The sequence below is a fragment of the Mercenaria mercenaria genome, chromosome 2 (genome assembly GCF_021730395.1).
Source record: "Mercenaria mercenaria strain notata chromosome 2, MADL_Memer_1, whole genome shotgun sequence".
NCBI lineage: Eukaryota > Metazoa > Mollusca > Bivalvia > Venerida > Veneridae > Mercenaria > Mercenaria mercenaria.
In genome coordinates, this window is record NC_069362.1 from 9,175,915 (window position 1) to 9,190,229 (window position 14,315).

The 14,315-nt window shown below is 38.0% G+C and overlaps 1 protein-coding gene across 1 annotated transcript; it reads right to left on the bottom strand.

The window, feature by feature from the left end:
- Positions 1 to 8,558: 8,558 nt before the first annotated feature.
- Positions 8,559 to 11,342, bottom strand: LOC123561953 (uncharacterized). Its single transcript, XM_045354613.2, has one exon. The coding sequence runs from the start codon at positions 11,340 to 11,342 to the stop codon at positions 8,559 to 8,561; it is 2,784 nt and encodes a 927-aa protein (XP_045210548.2).
- Positions 11,343 to 14,315: the final 2,973 nt, after the last annotated feature.

Below are 14,315 nucleotides of genomic sequence, written 5' to 3' on the forward strand. Positions count from 1 at the left end.
TTCGCGCGCCCTAAGTGACTGCGTATGAAACACTTCATGTTAATAATAAAACACTAACCTACTTGCCAATATGTAATAGTTTCCGAAGGCCACTCCCGTCTTTAAAAATGCTAAATAATTGGGGGGGGGGGGGGGGGGTTATCAATTATATATCAAAGATAAGATTACAACAGGTAAGTCAACATACAATGAAATGCTAAATAATTGGAGGGTAAGTCAACATACAATGAAATGCTAAATAATTGGAGGGGGGTTATCAATTATATATCAAAGATAAGATTACAACAGGTAAGTCAACATACAATGAACGGAATTCTGTTGAATGACTCTTATCATTAACCTGGCATTTTTCTGTCAAGATTATGTAGCACGTGTAACATTTTTTTTACAGTTGTCCTACTCGGATTGTGCTCATGTAGCAGTTATCAATATACCTGTCTTCAGTTCTAATTAGCATGATTAGTATGAGGGCGTAACGAGGACCGTTTTAAAGACACATTTACTGTTTTGTCAGTGATTGAGCATCTTTAAAATTATTGATCACTATTTTATTTCGGCTTAGAAATAACTATCCTAAGATAGTTATTGACAAGCAAGGCCCAAGTATATAACAGGCATTTTCTTTAGTAGCACCATTGAGGCTGTTAATTATATGTCTCACTGTCCAAATGAAGATTGTCTTCGAAAGGTTTTACTGTAATTGTTATAGATCCTTCACCGATCATAAAAGATGTTAGAAACTGACTAAGTATAAACAGGCATGTACCACCCCTCTAAATCTAATTCATAAAGTCACCTTCAGACAATTTTGTCCTTAGAACAGAACAATTCCAAGATCACTAATAGTAATGTTTACAAACTGGCTTTTGCTTGGTATATTCTGAAAGGTAACCGTGTTTTGCACTATCCGTGATATAAAACCGCCAAGGACATTATGACCGCCACGGGTTTTAGTGGATCTGACTTTATCGCCATATATTACATCCGCCAAACGCGAAAGAAATAATAAAAAAAAGAAACGAAGAGAGTGGGGCTGAACTCACTGTTGTTGTTTTTGTTGTTGTTGTAGTGATACTATATGTCATCTTTTAACTCCTATTAACTTACTTAAAAGTGTTTAAAAATCAACAGCTGTTGTATAATACGTTATCAAAACGAATGCCAGATACAAGTATTAAGCTTTTAGGAAGTTTAAACATTTGATGTGAAAAAGAAAAGCACCAACAAACTCAGACTTGTCATACCGCCCACAAAGTGGTTTAATCACAGTATTTTCTTTCTAAACCCTGTGAAGTGTAACCCCATGCGGGGAAAGATCAAATGAAGTTTCCAGCATCATACATTATCATAATAGTCTGTTTATGAGCTATGCACACAGTGATATAAAAATAAAAGTTCCGATGACGTGAGCAAAGTTGCACAAAACATTGTTAGATATACAGACGTATAGAAAAGGTAAATCTATTTACTTGAAACATACAAATACATCTGGGAAATTGTGACATTTTCTTTAGTAAGTATCAACTTACAGGCCATTTTTCTGTAAGAAAAGGTGAAATATGCTGATGACGTTACTGATAGAAAGGGAACGATCTTTGCTGCCTACATATATGTGACAAGGCATGTGACAAATAGATATAGATACGAGAAAATCAAAGAAAACAGTTTAACGACTGTTAGATGCATGGCTCTGTTTAAACACTGGTATACACCCTTTCCATTCAGATATGATAAGGATTGACAAACGGTGCCCACTTAACAATTTCACTCTATAAACAGGTTGTTCAAAGATAAGATTACAACAGGTAAGTCAACATACAATGAAATGCTAAATAATTGGAGGGTAAGTCAACATACAATGAAATGCTAAATAATTGGAGGGGGGTTATCAATTATATATCAAAGATAAGATTACAACAGGTAAGTCAACATACAATGAACGGAATTCTGTTGAATGACTCTTATCATTAACCTGGCATTTTTCTGTCAAGATTATGTAGCACGTGTAACATTTTTTTTACAGTTGTCCTACTCGGATTGTGCTCATGTAGCAGTTATCAATATACCTGTCTTCAGTTCTAATTAGCATGATTAGTATGAGGGCGTAACGAGGACCGTTTTAAAGACACATTTACTGTTTTGTCAGTGATTGAGCATCTTTAAAATTATTGATCACTATTTTATTTCGGCTTAGAAATAACTATCCTAAGATAGTTATTGACAAGCAAGGCCCAAGTATATAACAGGCATTTTCTTTAGTAGCACCATTGAGGCTGTTAATTATATGTCTCACTGTCCAAATGAAGATTGTCTTCGAAAGGTTTTACTGTAATTGTTATAGATCCTTCACCGATCATAAAAGATGTTAGAAACTGACTAAGTATAAACAGGCATGTACCACCCCTCTAAATCTAATTCATAAAGTCACCTTCAGACAATTTTGTCCTTAGAACAGAACAATTCCAAGATCACTAATAGTAATGTTTACAAACTGGCTTTTGCTTGGTATATTCTGAAAGGTAACGTGTTTTGCACTATCCGTGATATAAAACCGCCAAGGACATTATGACCGCCACGGGTTTTAGTGGATCTGACTTTATCGCCATATATTACATCCGCCAAACGCGAAAGAAATAATAAAAAAAAGAAACGAAGAGAGTGGGGCTGAACTCACTGTTGTTGTTTTTGTTGTTGTTGTAGTGATACTATATGTCATCTTTTAACTCCTATTAACTTACTTAAAAGTGTTTAAAAATCAACAGCTGTTGTATAATACGTTATCAAAACGAATGCCAGATACAAGTATTAAGCTTTTAGGAAGTTTAAACATTTGATGTGAAAAAGAAAAGCACCAACAAACTCAGACTTGTCATACCGCCCACAAAGTGGTTTAATCACAGTATTTTCTTTCTAAACCCTGTGAAGTGTAACCCCATGCGGGGAAAGATCAAATGAAGTTTCCAGCATCATACATTATCATAATAGTCTGTTTATGAGCTATGCACACAGTGATATAAAAATAAAAGTTCCGATGACGTGAGCAAAGTTGCACAAAACATTGTTAGATATACAGACGTATAGAAAAGGTAAATCTATTTACTTGAAACATACAAATACATCTGGGAAATTGTGACATTTTCTTTAGTAAGTATCAACTTACAGGCCATTTTTCTGTAAGAAAAGGTGAAATATGCTGATGACGTTACTGATAGAAAGGGAACGATCTTTGCTGCCTACATATATGTGACAAGGCATGTGACAAATAGATATAGATACGAGAAAATCAAAGAAAACAGTTTAACGACTGTTAGATGCATGGCTCTGTTTAAACACTGGTATACACCCTTTCCATTCAGATATGATAAGGATTGACAAACGGTGCCCACTTAACAATTTCACTCTATAAACAGGTTGTTCAAAGATAAGATTACAACAGGTAAGTCAACATACAATGAAATGCTAAATAATTGGAGGGTAAGTCAACATACAATGAAATGCTAAATAATTGGAGGGGGGTTATCAATTATATATCAAAGATAAGATTACAACAGGTAAGTCAACATACAATGAACGGAATTCTGTTGAATGACTCTTATCATTAACCTGGCATTTTTCTGTCAAGATTATGTAGCACGTGTAACATTTTTTTTACAGTTGTCCTACTCGGATTGTGCTCATGTAGCAGTTATCAATATACCTGTCTTCAGTTCTAATTAGCATGATTAGTATGAGGGCGTAACGAGGACCGTTTTAAAGACACATTTACTGTTTTGTCAGTGATTGAGCATCTTTAAAATTATTGATCACTATTTTATTTCGGCTTAGAAATAACTATCCTAAGATAGTTATTGACAAGCAAGGCCCAAGTATATAACAGGCATTTTCTTTAGTAGCACCATTGAGGCTGTTAATTATATGTCTCACTGTCCAAATGAAGATTGTCTTCGAAAGGTTTTACTGTAATTGTTATAGATCCTTCACCGATCATAAAAGATGTTAGAAACTGACTAAGTATAAACAGGCATGTACCACCCCTCTAAATCTAATTCATAAAGTCACCTTCAGACAATTTTGTCCTTAGAACAGAACAATTCCAAGATCACTAATAGTAATGTTTACAAACTGGCTTTTGCTTGGTATATTCTGAAAGGTAACCGTGTTTTGCACTATCCGTGATATAAAACCGCCAAGGACATTATGACCGCCACGGGTTTTAGTGGATCTGACTTTATCGCCATATATTACATCCGCCAAACGCGAAAGAAATAATAAAAAAAGAAAACGAAGAGAGTGGGGCTGAACTCACTGTTGTTGTTTTTGTTGTTGTTGTAGTGATACTATATGTCATCTTTTAACTCCTATTAACTTACTTAAAAGTGTTTAAAAATCAACAGCTGTTGTATAATACGTTATCAAAACGAATGCCAGATACAAGTATTAAGCTTTTAGGAAGTTTAAACATTTGATGTGAAAAAGAAAAGCACCAACAAACTCAGACTTGTCATACCGCCCACAAAGTGGTTTAATCACAGTATTTTCTTTCTAAACCCTGTGAAGTGTAACCCCATGCGGGGAAAGATCAAATGAAGTTTCCAGCATCATACATTATCATAATAGTCTGTTTATGAGCTATGCACACAGTGATATAAAAATAAAAGTTCCGATGACGTGAGCAAAGTTGCACAAAACATTGTTAGATATACAGACGTATAGAAAAGGTAAATCTATTTACTTGAAACATACAAATACATCTGGGAAATTGTGACATTTTCTTTAGTAAGTATCAACTTACAGGCCATTTTTCTGTAAGAAAAGGTGAAATATGCTGATGACGTTACTGATAGAAAGGGAACGATCTTTGCTGCCTACATATATGTGACAAGGCATGTGACAAATAGATATAGATACGAGAAAATCAAAGAAAACAGTTTAACGACTGTTAGATGCATGGCTCTGTTTAAACACTGGTATACACCCTTTCCATTCAGATATGATAAGGATTGACAAACGGTGCCCACTTAACAATTTCACTCTATAAACAGGTTGTTTCCTTTGAGTGTAGAGGGTTTAGGTTAAAAATCGCTGTTAACATAAATTGACAAGTCATCTGTTATATCATTCGGTAGCAGTTGGTAGTTTCCAGCCTTAGATGGCCGGGGTCAAAATCTTAAAATATAGATAAGTGTCAAAACTGAAAGCCTTGTTTTCATTCAAAATGATATTCAATGCGGATCGTGTGCTTTGGTGCTGTGTAATGGACATTTAAAAACTTTCTGATAAGTATTCAGCCGACCTGAACGGAATTAGTGTCCTGAAGTTGGTCAGATGCGAAACTGCGAAATTGTTGATTGCTGGCTCTATGTGCAAATGACAAAACAACAGAGGCCTAATTCAATAAGGATTACTGAAAAAGGTAATCGGTTGACAGATAGTTTTGTTATGCAGAATAGGTACATGAGAGGTACATGAGAGGCTTATATTCAAGGCACTGTGCATTGTTGGACTCCTGCTTTTCCCCTAATATTTTGCCACACGGCCAAATATGGCAATAGTTTGGAAAATTTGTGCATATTTTCGCGAACCTATGTTTCACTATTAGCTACCTATGGACTACAGAGTCTTATAAATGGCAAACATTTCTATTGGATTTTAAGAAAGCATACAAATACATGATAACTATATGTTTTATTTCTTTCAAATCTCATTGTGTAGTTGATTTCTGCTAAGGAAGACGGTCTCCGGCCGGCTTGCGAAAAGTCCAAAAACTGGCATCTGCTACCTTCAGACAGGACATTCAGTTCGTGCGAACATCTAAAAGAATCTGCGGTATCTATGCAATGCCAAGAAACTTTAATATTATACGTAAACATGATACATAGTGCATTCTTGTATTCAAACAGGGTTTGGCGAAAACGGCATGTGATTCCATGATAGAATATTAAAACAATATGAACCGATAATCAATAACAAAGGCAAAAAGAGAAGAAAGTGCAGTGTGTGGCACCCAATGCTTCAGTGCCCTACGTTAACTATGAAGTAAGTTTTACAATTATAAAACGCCAAACATCCTATTACATTGTATCTGAGCACATGAATAGCAAACATATCATGTATTATGAAAGTAAATAACGTTTTCATTAAAGGATTCTAAAATGTGTTAAATGTTTTGGGTTATCAACTTAATTAATCATGCAGAAAATAAAAATCTCATTTTCCAAATGATATAATTGATACACTCACGCATCAATTTCATTTTTATCTTCAAAGTAATCTATATTTGTATTTCAAACTCTAATAACTTCGGATAAATACACTGTCATTTAATGGAATAGCACAGCCACACTCTAAATAAATTGTATATAGATCTATGAGATGCAGGCCAGCTCAGGTAGAAAATATTTTTTTTTATAAAAATATTATAATAAACACAGTCTACTTTCAAAAACATGGCCAACTAATCTTCCACGCTCAAGCTTGAACAACTTTATGATTTATAATTAATAGGGCAACAGTCGGGTTGGTGATATGCAATTTTAACATGACATGTTTAAAATAGGGAATCATTTATTTATTCGCGGCTTGATATACGCATAACACGACGATAGTCTGATGACATGAAAAGTAATACTACCAAAATTTCAAAATTACATTTCCTTTTCTGGTTGTAGGTGCGGATGGGAATATCCGGCGCGACAACGAGCTTCTGTTGAGTTACTATAAACAGTTACCAGAGAGCCAGATATTCCAGTCGAGTTACAATAAAAAGTTACCAGAGAGCCATATATTCCAGTCGAGTTACAATAAACAGTTATCAGAGAGCCAGATATTCCAGTCGAGTTACAATTAACAGTTACCAGAGACCCAGATATTCCAGTCGAGTTACAATAAACAGTTACCAGAGACCCAGATATTCCAGTCGAGTTACAATAAACAATTACCACAGAGCCAGATATTCCAATCCGTGATAGAATCTTTTTCTTGCATGCCATTTTCAACAAACAACAATAAAACGAAATTAAACAAATGAGTTCCTGTTCAGCGAATTTTTCTTTCGTGCATTTAAAGCGCGAGAAATTAATGTCCGTAAACAGGAAAGACGTCAGGGCGTTTCAAATACAAATAACGATGTTTGGTTCCGATTTTGTTTTATTATAGAAACGTAACATTATATATGTCATAAAATAACGATTTTTGAATCGAGAAATATACTGTAAAGAACAAAGTGGAACCATCGAGGTATTTGATTTTTATGGGCAAATATCTCAGAAAGAAGCACGCGTGTTAAGGGTTTCGGATAAACAGAACTAGACGAGTAGATGCGCTCTTTTATATATTTATTTTCTACGCTCATAGCATGAAATTCCAACACATGTGGGCGAGCGATTCTCTGAAACAATGTATGTGACATTATTTATTATACGCTCGAAACATAAAAAACATATACATGTACGAAATTATAATAATGTACAATATCATAAACGCACAATGCAATGACAACATTGCTTAAAATAATTACTTAATTATTTTAGGAAATAGCCCAAATGTATTTATAACAATTAAATATAAGTTGCATACCGACTATGATGTCTTAAGCGTCGAAACCTTTAATATTATTTTTCATGGCAATGCGCCGCTTCTTAACGGAAGTAATTCAAACGTTGACATACGGTATAAACAACTAACGTAACGGGCGTCGCGCAAAATGCGCACGACGCGACGTTAACAAAAAGCGCCAAAAATGACGTCTGCTGGATTAACTATTAACTTTACTAGTTTTAACAAGCGATGTTAAATAACAAATTAATTTAAGAATCAACATTTAAATGATTCTTACAGTGCCCTCAATGAAATGTCTTAATTTCATCACTTTTCACGTGTATTAAAGATACTTGCATACCCTTCAACAATGTGTTCATAATATTCAATATTTTAAAGCTTAACAGCTTGTATAAATTACAAACAATAATTAAAGTACCTGTATAATGTTCATTCAATGAATTAGAATTCACGTTTATACATATATACATTAATCACTCTGAGCTTCTAACAGACATAACTTCATAATTGGTCTCACGCAGCTCGAGTTCCTAGATTGAACCTTACATTTACGTATATGCCCATCCCTACCCTCAATGATTTCGGTAACTCTGCCAAGCGGCCACTGCCCTCTCGGTACTTTGTCTTCCACCAGGAGCACCAAGTCATTGACTTGTACGTCACGTGTTTCTCTCTGCCACTTCTGTCGAGTTTGCAGGGTAGGCAAATACTCTTAAACCACCTCTTCCAGAATGTGTCTGCTAGGTATTGGATCTGTCTCCACCACCTCTTGCTGTAACCGTCTTCCTTCTTGAAAATTCCACTCGGAATACTAGTATTAGACTTCATTAAAAGAAGCATATTTGGTGTCAATGCAGGCGGATCTCTTGGGTCGCTGCTTACAGGAGTTATCGGTCTGTCGTTGAGTATTCTTTCTGTCTCAGCTATCAGGGTCAATAATTTCTCGTCTGTAAGTAGTTGTTCTCTCGCAAGAGCTTTGAGTATGGTGCGCGTAGACCTAATCATTCTTTCCCAAGCACCCCAGTGTGACTGGCATGCGGTGGGTTGAAGTGCCATTCTACAGCATGCTGCACCATGATTCGTCCAATCTTGGACTGGTTCCACTCATCTATAGACTTCTTTAGTTCTTTGTCTCCGCTCACTAAATTTGTCCCATTGTCGCTATAGATCTTCTCTGGATATCTTCGCCGGCTTGAGAATCTTTGATAGGCCGCCATAAATGAATCTGTTGTCAGACTGTGTGTCACCTCGATGTGGACTGCTCTGGTGTTTAAACAAGTAAACAGACAACCATATCTCTTCGAGCATGATCGTCCATACTTCACCATCAAGGGACCGAAGTAATCTACACCCACAAACGTAAATGGCGGCTTGTCAGGTGTCGTCTGTCCTTTGATCAATGGCGCCATCTGCTGGGTAAGTGGAGGACTGTGTTGTCGTTTACAGACGAAACATCTTCCAATAACTTTCTTTACAGCGCTGGGACCACGTAATATCCAGTAATATGCCCTTGTTTCTGCAAGTACTTGCTGACTTCCCACATGACCGTTGTTCTGATGGAAATAACGGATAATAAGCTGTGTCACGTGATCATCGTGCGGGAGGATAACTGGACACGTGTTATAATCGGTGTTGTTCTGTCTTCCATACATTCGGATGAGTTTGTTTACTAATACGGGGTTTAACGTTACTAATCGACTGTCCTTCTTAACAGGCTGTCCTTTACGTATATCTTCTATTTCCTGTTTAAAATAGGTATTCTGTATATGTCGCAGTATGGCATGAGAGACGTTTAGTAACTCGGATGCACTTAGATCGCGTTGTTCTTGTTGTTCGTCTGGAGTCAGGTGATGTCGTCTGCAGTACTTCATGAACCTCAGTAACCACGCAACCGCTCTCCGTAGCCTAGTCCAATCAGAGTAGTGCCTGATGAAATTATTTACATGTAAATCATGTTCTGTATTCAAAGCCGTCACGTTAACTGCAACATCATTCTTGATTTCAGAATCGCCGTATACTAATTCTGGCTCATTAGGTAATCGAGGCCAACTCGATTCGTCGTGAAGAATGAATTCTGGTCCGTTTAGCCAAGTGCTGATGCCATCCATATCACTCGGGTCAATTCCCCTAGAAGCTATATCGGCCGGGTTCGAACCCGAGTCTACATACCGCCACTGCTCTGGACGTGTCGTTTCGTGAATGTAACTTATTCTGTTACCAACAAATGTCTTGAACCTTCGAGTAGTGTTGTTAATGTATCCAAGAAGTATCATGGAATCCGTCCAAAAGATGGCTTGATCGACCTTTAGGTCCAATTCCACTGACATCACGGCATAAAGACGGCACGCCACAACATCGCCACATAACTGTAACCGTGTAATAGATGCTTGCTTTATCGGTGCTAATCTTGACTTCCCAACTACCAGCTTGCAGGCAATATTATTGTGTTGATCAGTCAATCGTAAGTATGCGCATGCGCCGTAGCCTGTCTCAGAACCATCACTTAACACGTGCAGCTGTACGTTCTTCAATTTGCCGAAGTGACTAGGACGGAAACAACGATTAATACTCAAGTGTTCCAAATGAGGTAGGTTGGCTATCCATCGTTGCCACTCGTCACGTTCTTTCTGTGGAACTTCTTCATCCCAGCCTATCTTCTGTCTGCACAGGTTTTGCACAATCGCCTTCGCGCGTAATGTTACTGGTGATACAAATCCAAGTGGATCAAATATCGCACTAACTATGGAAAGTATACCACGTCTCGTCAAGGGTTTATCTGCAACTTTGATTTTGAATGTAATAGTATCGTTTTTAACATTCCAGTTGACGCCCAATGCACGGTCACAGGGTAGTACGTCCCCAGAGTCGAGACTAACAACCGTCGGTGCACGTTCTGAATCCGGAATCGTGTTGAGTACCGTCCGACTGTTACTTATCCATTTTGCGAGTCGGAAACCACCCAACCGCATCAGAGACTGTAAATCTGCTGCAAGGTTCACTGCTTCCTTCACAGATGGGACAGACTTCAAACAATCATCAACGTAGAAGTTCCTGTCAACTGTCGATATAACCTCGGCTTCAAATTTATCTGCGTTATCACTGGCTGTTTTCTTCAGTGCATACGCCGCACAGCTAGGGGAGGAAGTAGCGCCAAACAAATGAACCCGCATACAGTACGTCTTAGGTGTCTTGGACATGTTCCCGCCAGGCCACCATAGAAAGCGAAGTGCGTCACAGTCCTTCTCACACACACGAACCTGGTGAAACATCGCCTCTATATCAGCGGAGATAGCTATTTGTTCCTGTCGAAATCGGGTAAGTACGCCTACGAGGCTGTTCATCATATCGGGACCTTGTATAAGCTGGCTATTAAGTGAAATATCCTTATATTTCGCGGCACAATCAAATACAACACGAACCTTTCCGGGTTTATTCACGTTCGTCACAGGATGGTGAGGCAAGTACCATATTCTTTTCGAGTTTGAGCCTTCATTAGTCACTTCTTTGGCATAGCCTTTGTCTATGTAGTTTGTTACTGTCTTGGTGTACATCTCATGTAGCACGTTGTCACGAGAGAGTTTCCTTTTCAGTTGATGAAGGCGCGCATGCGCAAGTGTTAAATTATTCGGCAAACTAGCGTCATCCTGCCGCCACGGAAGTCCCATCTCGTAGTGACCGTTAACAAATGATAGTGTAGAATCCATTAGACCCAGTGCCCTCTTGTCTTCTACTGACATGGAATCTTTCTGGTAATGGGATGTGTCGCTGAAGTCGGACGTCCACATACGCTCAAGTTGTTGTTGTAGTATTACGTCACTGGACTGGCCAAAATGAATGTTCACCGGTTCTCTTACATTTGCTGCTTTTTTTCTGTTCAGTGCTGGTCCGAGGGATTGGTCCACGCACTGCCCACCCAAGTCGCGTTCTCACTGCGTACGGCTCACAATCACTTCCGGTGCGCACCTCCAATGGAATATGGGCTTCCGGTGTATCCGTACCAATCAGTAACATGACTTCATTGATGTTAACGTCTGGAATCTTTATGTCCGACAAGTAGGGTATATGTCGAATATCGCTAGCGGTGGCAGCAGAACGCGTTGATATAGGCAACTGCTTCATCGTCCAAACATTGTTGAGCTTAACTTCGTCGTCGCCGGGAATAGGACTCACGGTTTAATCAACTTCCTGTCCCTGTGTAGTACTATCAGCGGAGTTGACAGTCGATATCTTGAATGTGACGGGTTTGCTAGGTACATTCAACTTCCGGATTAGTCTTTCATCACACAGAGTCTTGTCAGCACCATCATCGAGCAGGGCGTAGGTATGACAGAAGTTACCGTCCCCACCCTTAACAGACACTGGTATAATCCCCAGACATGTTTTAAGAAAGGAGCCATTTGTGGCTGCGCAATTTACTGATTGTTGCGTAACAGGCGTTTCATTACTTACTGGAACCCAACTATGTAACAATGTATGATGTTTCTTTGTACAACCAGATACAGTACATAATTTCTGTTTCCTACATTTGCTAGACATATGATTGCGTTTAAGGCAATTAAAACACAGTTTATACCTCAGAACATGTTTCTTTCTATTCAATAAAGACATATTTATAAACTTATGACATGATGCTAGGTCTATACATGAACCAAAACAACCAGAACATTTTCTTTCGAACTTTGGCTTTTCATTTTCAGTACATGTGGACAAAGTAGTCACTCTATCTTTTACAACATTTCCAGGCAGAATATGTGGCTGCTTAGTACCTTTATACTGCACATTTTCTTTAACAATATCAATACCGTACACTGAACTAGCCACACGTGACCTCTCGTCAATGAACCTTGTCAAATCAGAGAAACTTGGTTCTCTCCCAGACTCATAGATGGAGTGAGCGATATCAGCCCATTTGGTTCTCAAATGCATAGGCAGACGACGGACAAGTCGCCTCAAATTTTCTGAGTTATCTATATCAGAGACAAAACCTATTTGGGATAGAGTCATTTGACATCTTTGCATATCTAACGCTAACATAGACAGTGCGTCAACATCAGAGGCCCTTACCTGTGGCCCGTATAATAGTTTATCAATGTAATTTCTTGCGATTACATGCGGCCTACCATAACGAGATTGTAAAATTTCTTTAGCTCGTTTGTATCCATCATCAGAACTTAACAATAAACAATCCTCAATACAGGATTTAGCCTCACCAGAACAATATTGTATCAAGTAACTCAATTTAAGTCTATTGTCACTTACTTTTGACTCCACATTTGTCTCGAAATTCTTTATAAACTTTGTATAATCTATTACCGAACCATTAAATGTTAGTAACTCAGGTTTAGGTAAGTTAAACCCTTCTTGTAAAATGGATGCCAGTCTCTCAAACTCTGAACCATTGCTGTGACTGGAACCTGATTGTATAGGAATGCCCGTCTTACCATTTACTCTGGAAGAATTTACCCGGGATCTCGCACTTCCTTGAACCGTCGCCATAACAATCGGATCAACACCTGAACCGGAAGTAGAATTTTCGCCATCCAAGATATTCTCATTTGATTCCGTTGCGCCGCCGGAAGTCGGAATATTCGTGTCACATCCGCTCATTATATGCGTCTGTTCAGTAGCAAGCGCATTTCCGGAAGTTTCAATCAGAACGTCCGTAAATACTGACTCCTCGATTTTAGCCTCTTCCAACTCGCTCTCCTGTTCTAACAGTTCGCGTTGGTTCTCAAGTTCCTTTTGTTTATGTTCTAAATTCTGTTTTTCTTTTAAAGTTTTTAAACGATGTTCTGCAACAAGCCTCTTAGCTCTAGCACTTTGTAACATTGAACGTGCCGACCGTACAGAACTGGCACTAGAGCGCACAGATCTGTTGTCGTCTGCCGTTGTCGTCTGCAACTGTTTAAGCCATTCCGTATAATGTTCCTTGCATTCAATAAAATTATTCTGTTGGCTTGTGAAAGTACTTTCTAAAGTACCCACCGCATCTGCATCTTCACACCGATCTAGACACTGGATTTGTGCCGATTTAAATAGTTCGTATCTTTCACATAAACGGTCGTAGATTTCTATCACCTTTTCTGCATTTTCATAAGATACCATTTGTTTTTCAAGTTCTTTGTAAAGTCTGGTTAACTGTGAAAGATGCGCAGTACGCGACTTTCTAGCTGCTGTGAAATTTGTCTGTTCCATTGTAATTTCAATATTGCTATAATGCAGTTCTATAATACACTCACTAACCTCTTAATATAACTTCCCGAGACTCTAATCTTCACAGACACGAATATGTAACTTCAAAGTGACGAATCTGTAACTTCACAGTGACGAATCTGTAACTTCTAGTCCATCCATCATGATGACAAGAGTCGAGAATTGTTAAGGGTTTCGGATAAACAGAACTAGACGAGTAGATGCGCTCTTCTATATATTTATTTTCTATGCTCATAGCATGAAATTCCAACACATGTGGGCGAGCGATTCTCTGAAACAATGTATGTGACATTATTTATTATACGCTCGAAACATAAAAAACATATACATGTACGAAATTATAATAATGTACAATATCATAAACGCACAATGCAATGACAACATTGCTTAAAATAATTACTTAATTATTTTAGGAAATAGCACAAATGTATTTATAACAATTAAATATAAGTTGCATACCGACTATGATGTCTTAAGCGTCGAAACCTTTAATATTATTTTTCATGGCAATGCGCCGCTTTTTAACGGAAGTAATTCAAACGTTG

Bases quoted from the DNA above. Each gene is read 5' to 3' on its own strand.
- LOC123561953 (XM_045354613.2), bottom strand. From the start codon at position 11,342: ATGTGGACGTCCGACTTCAGCGACACATCCCATTACCAGAAAGATTCC.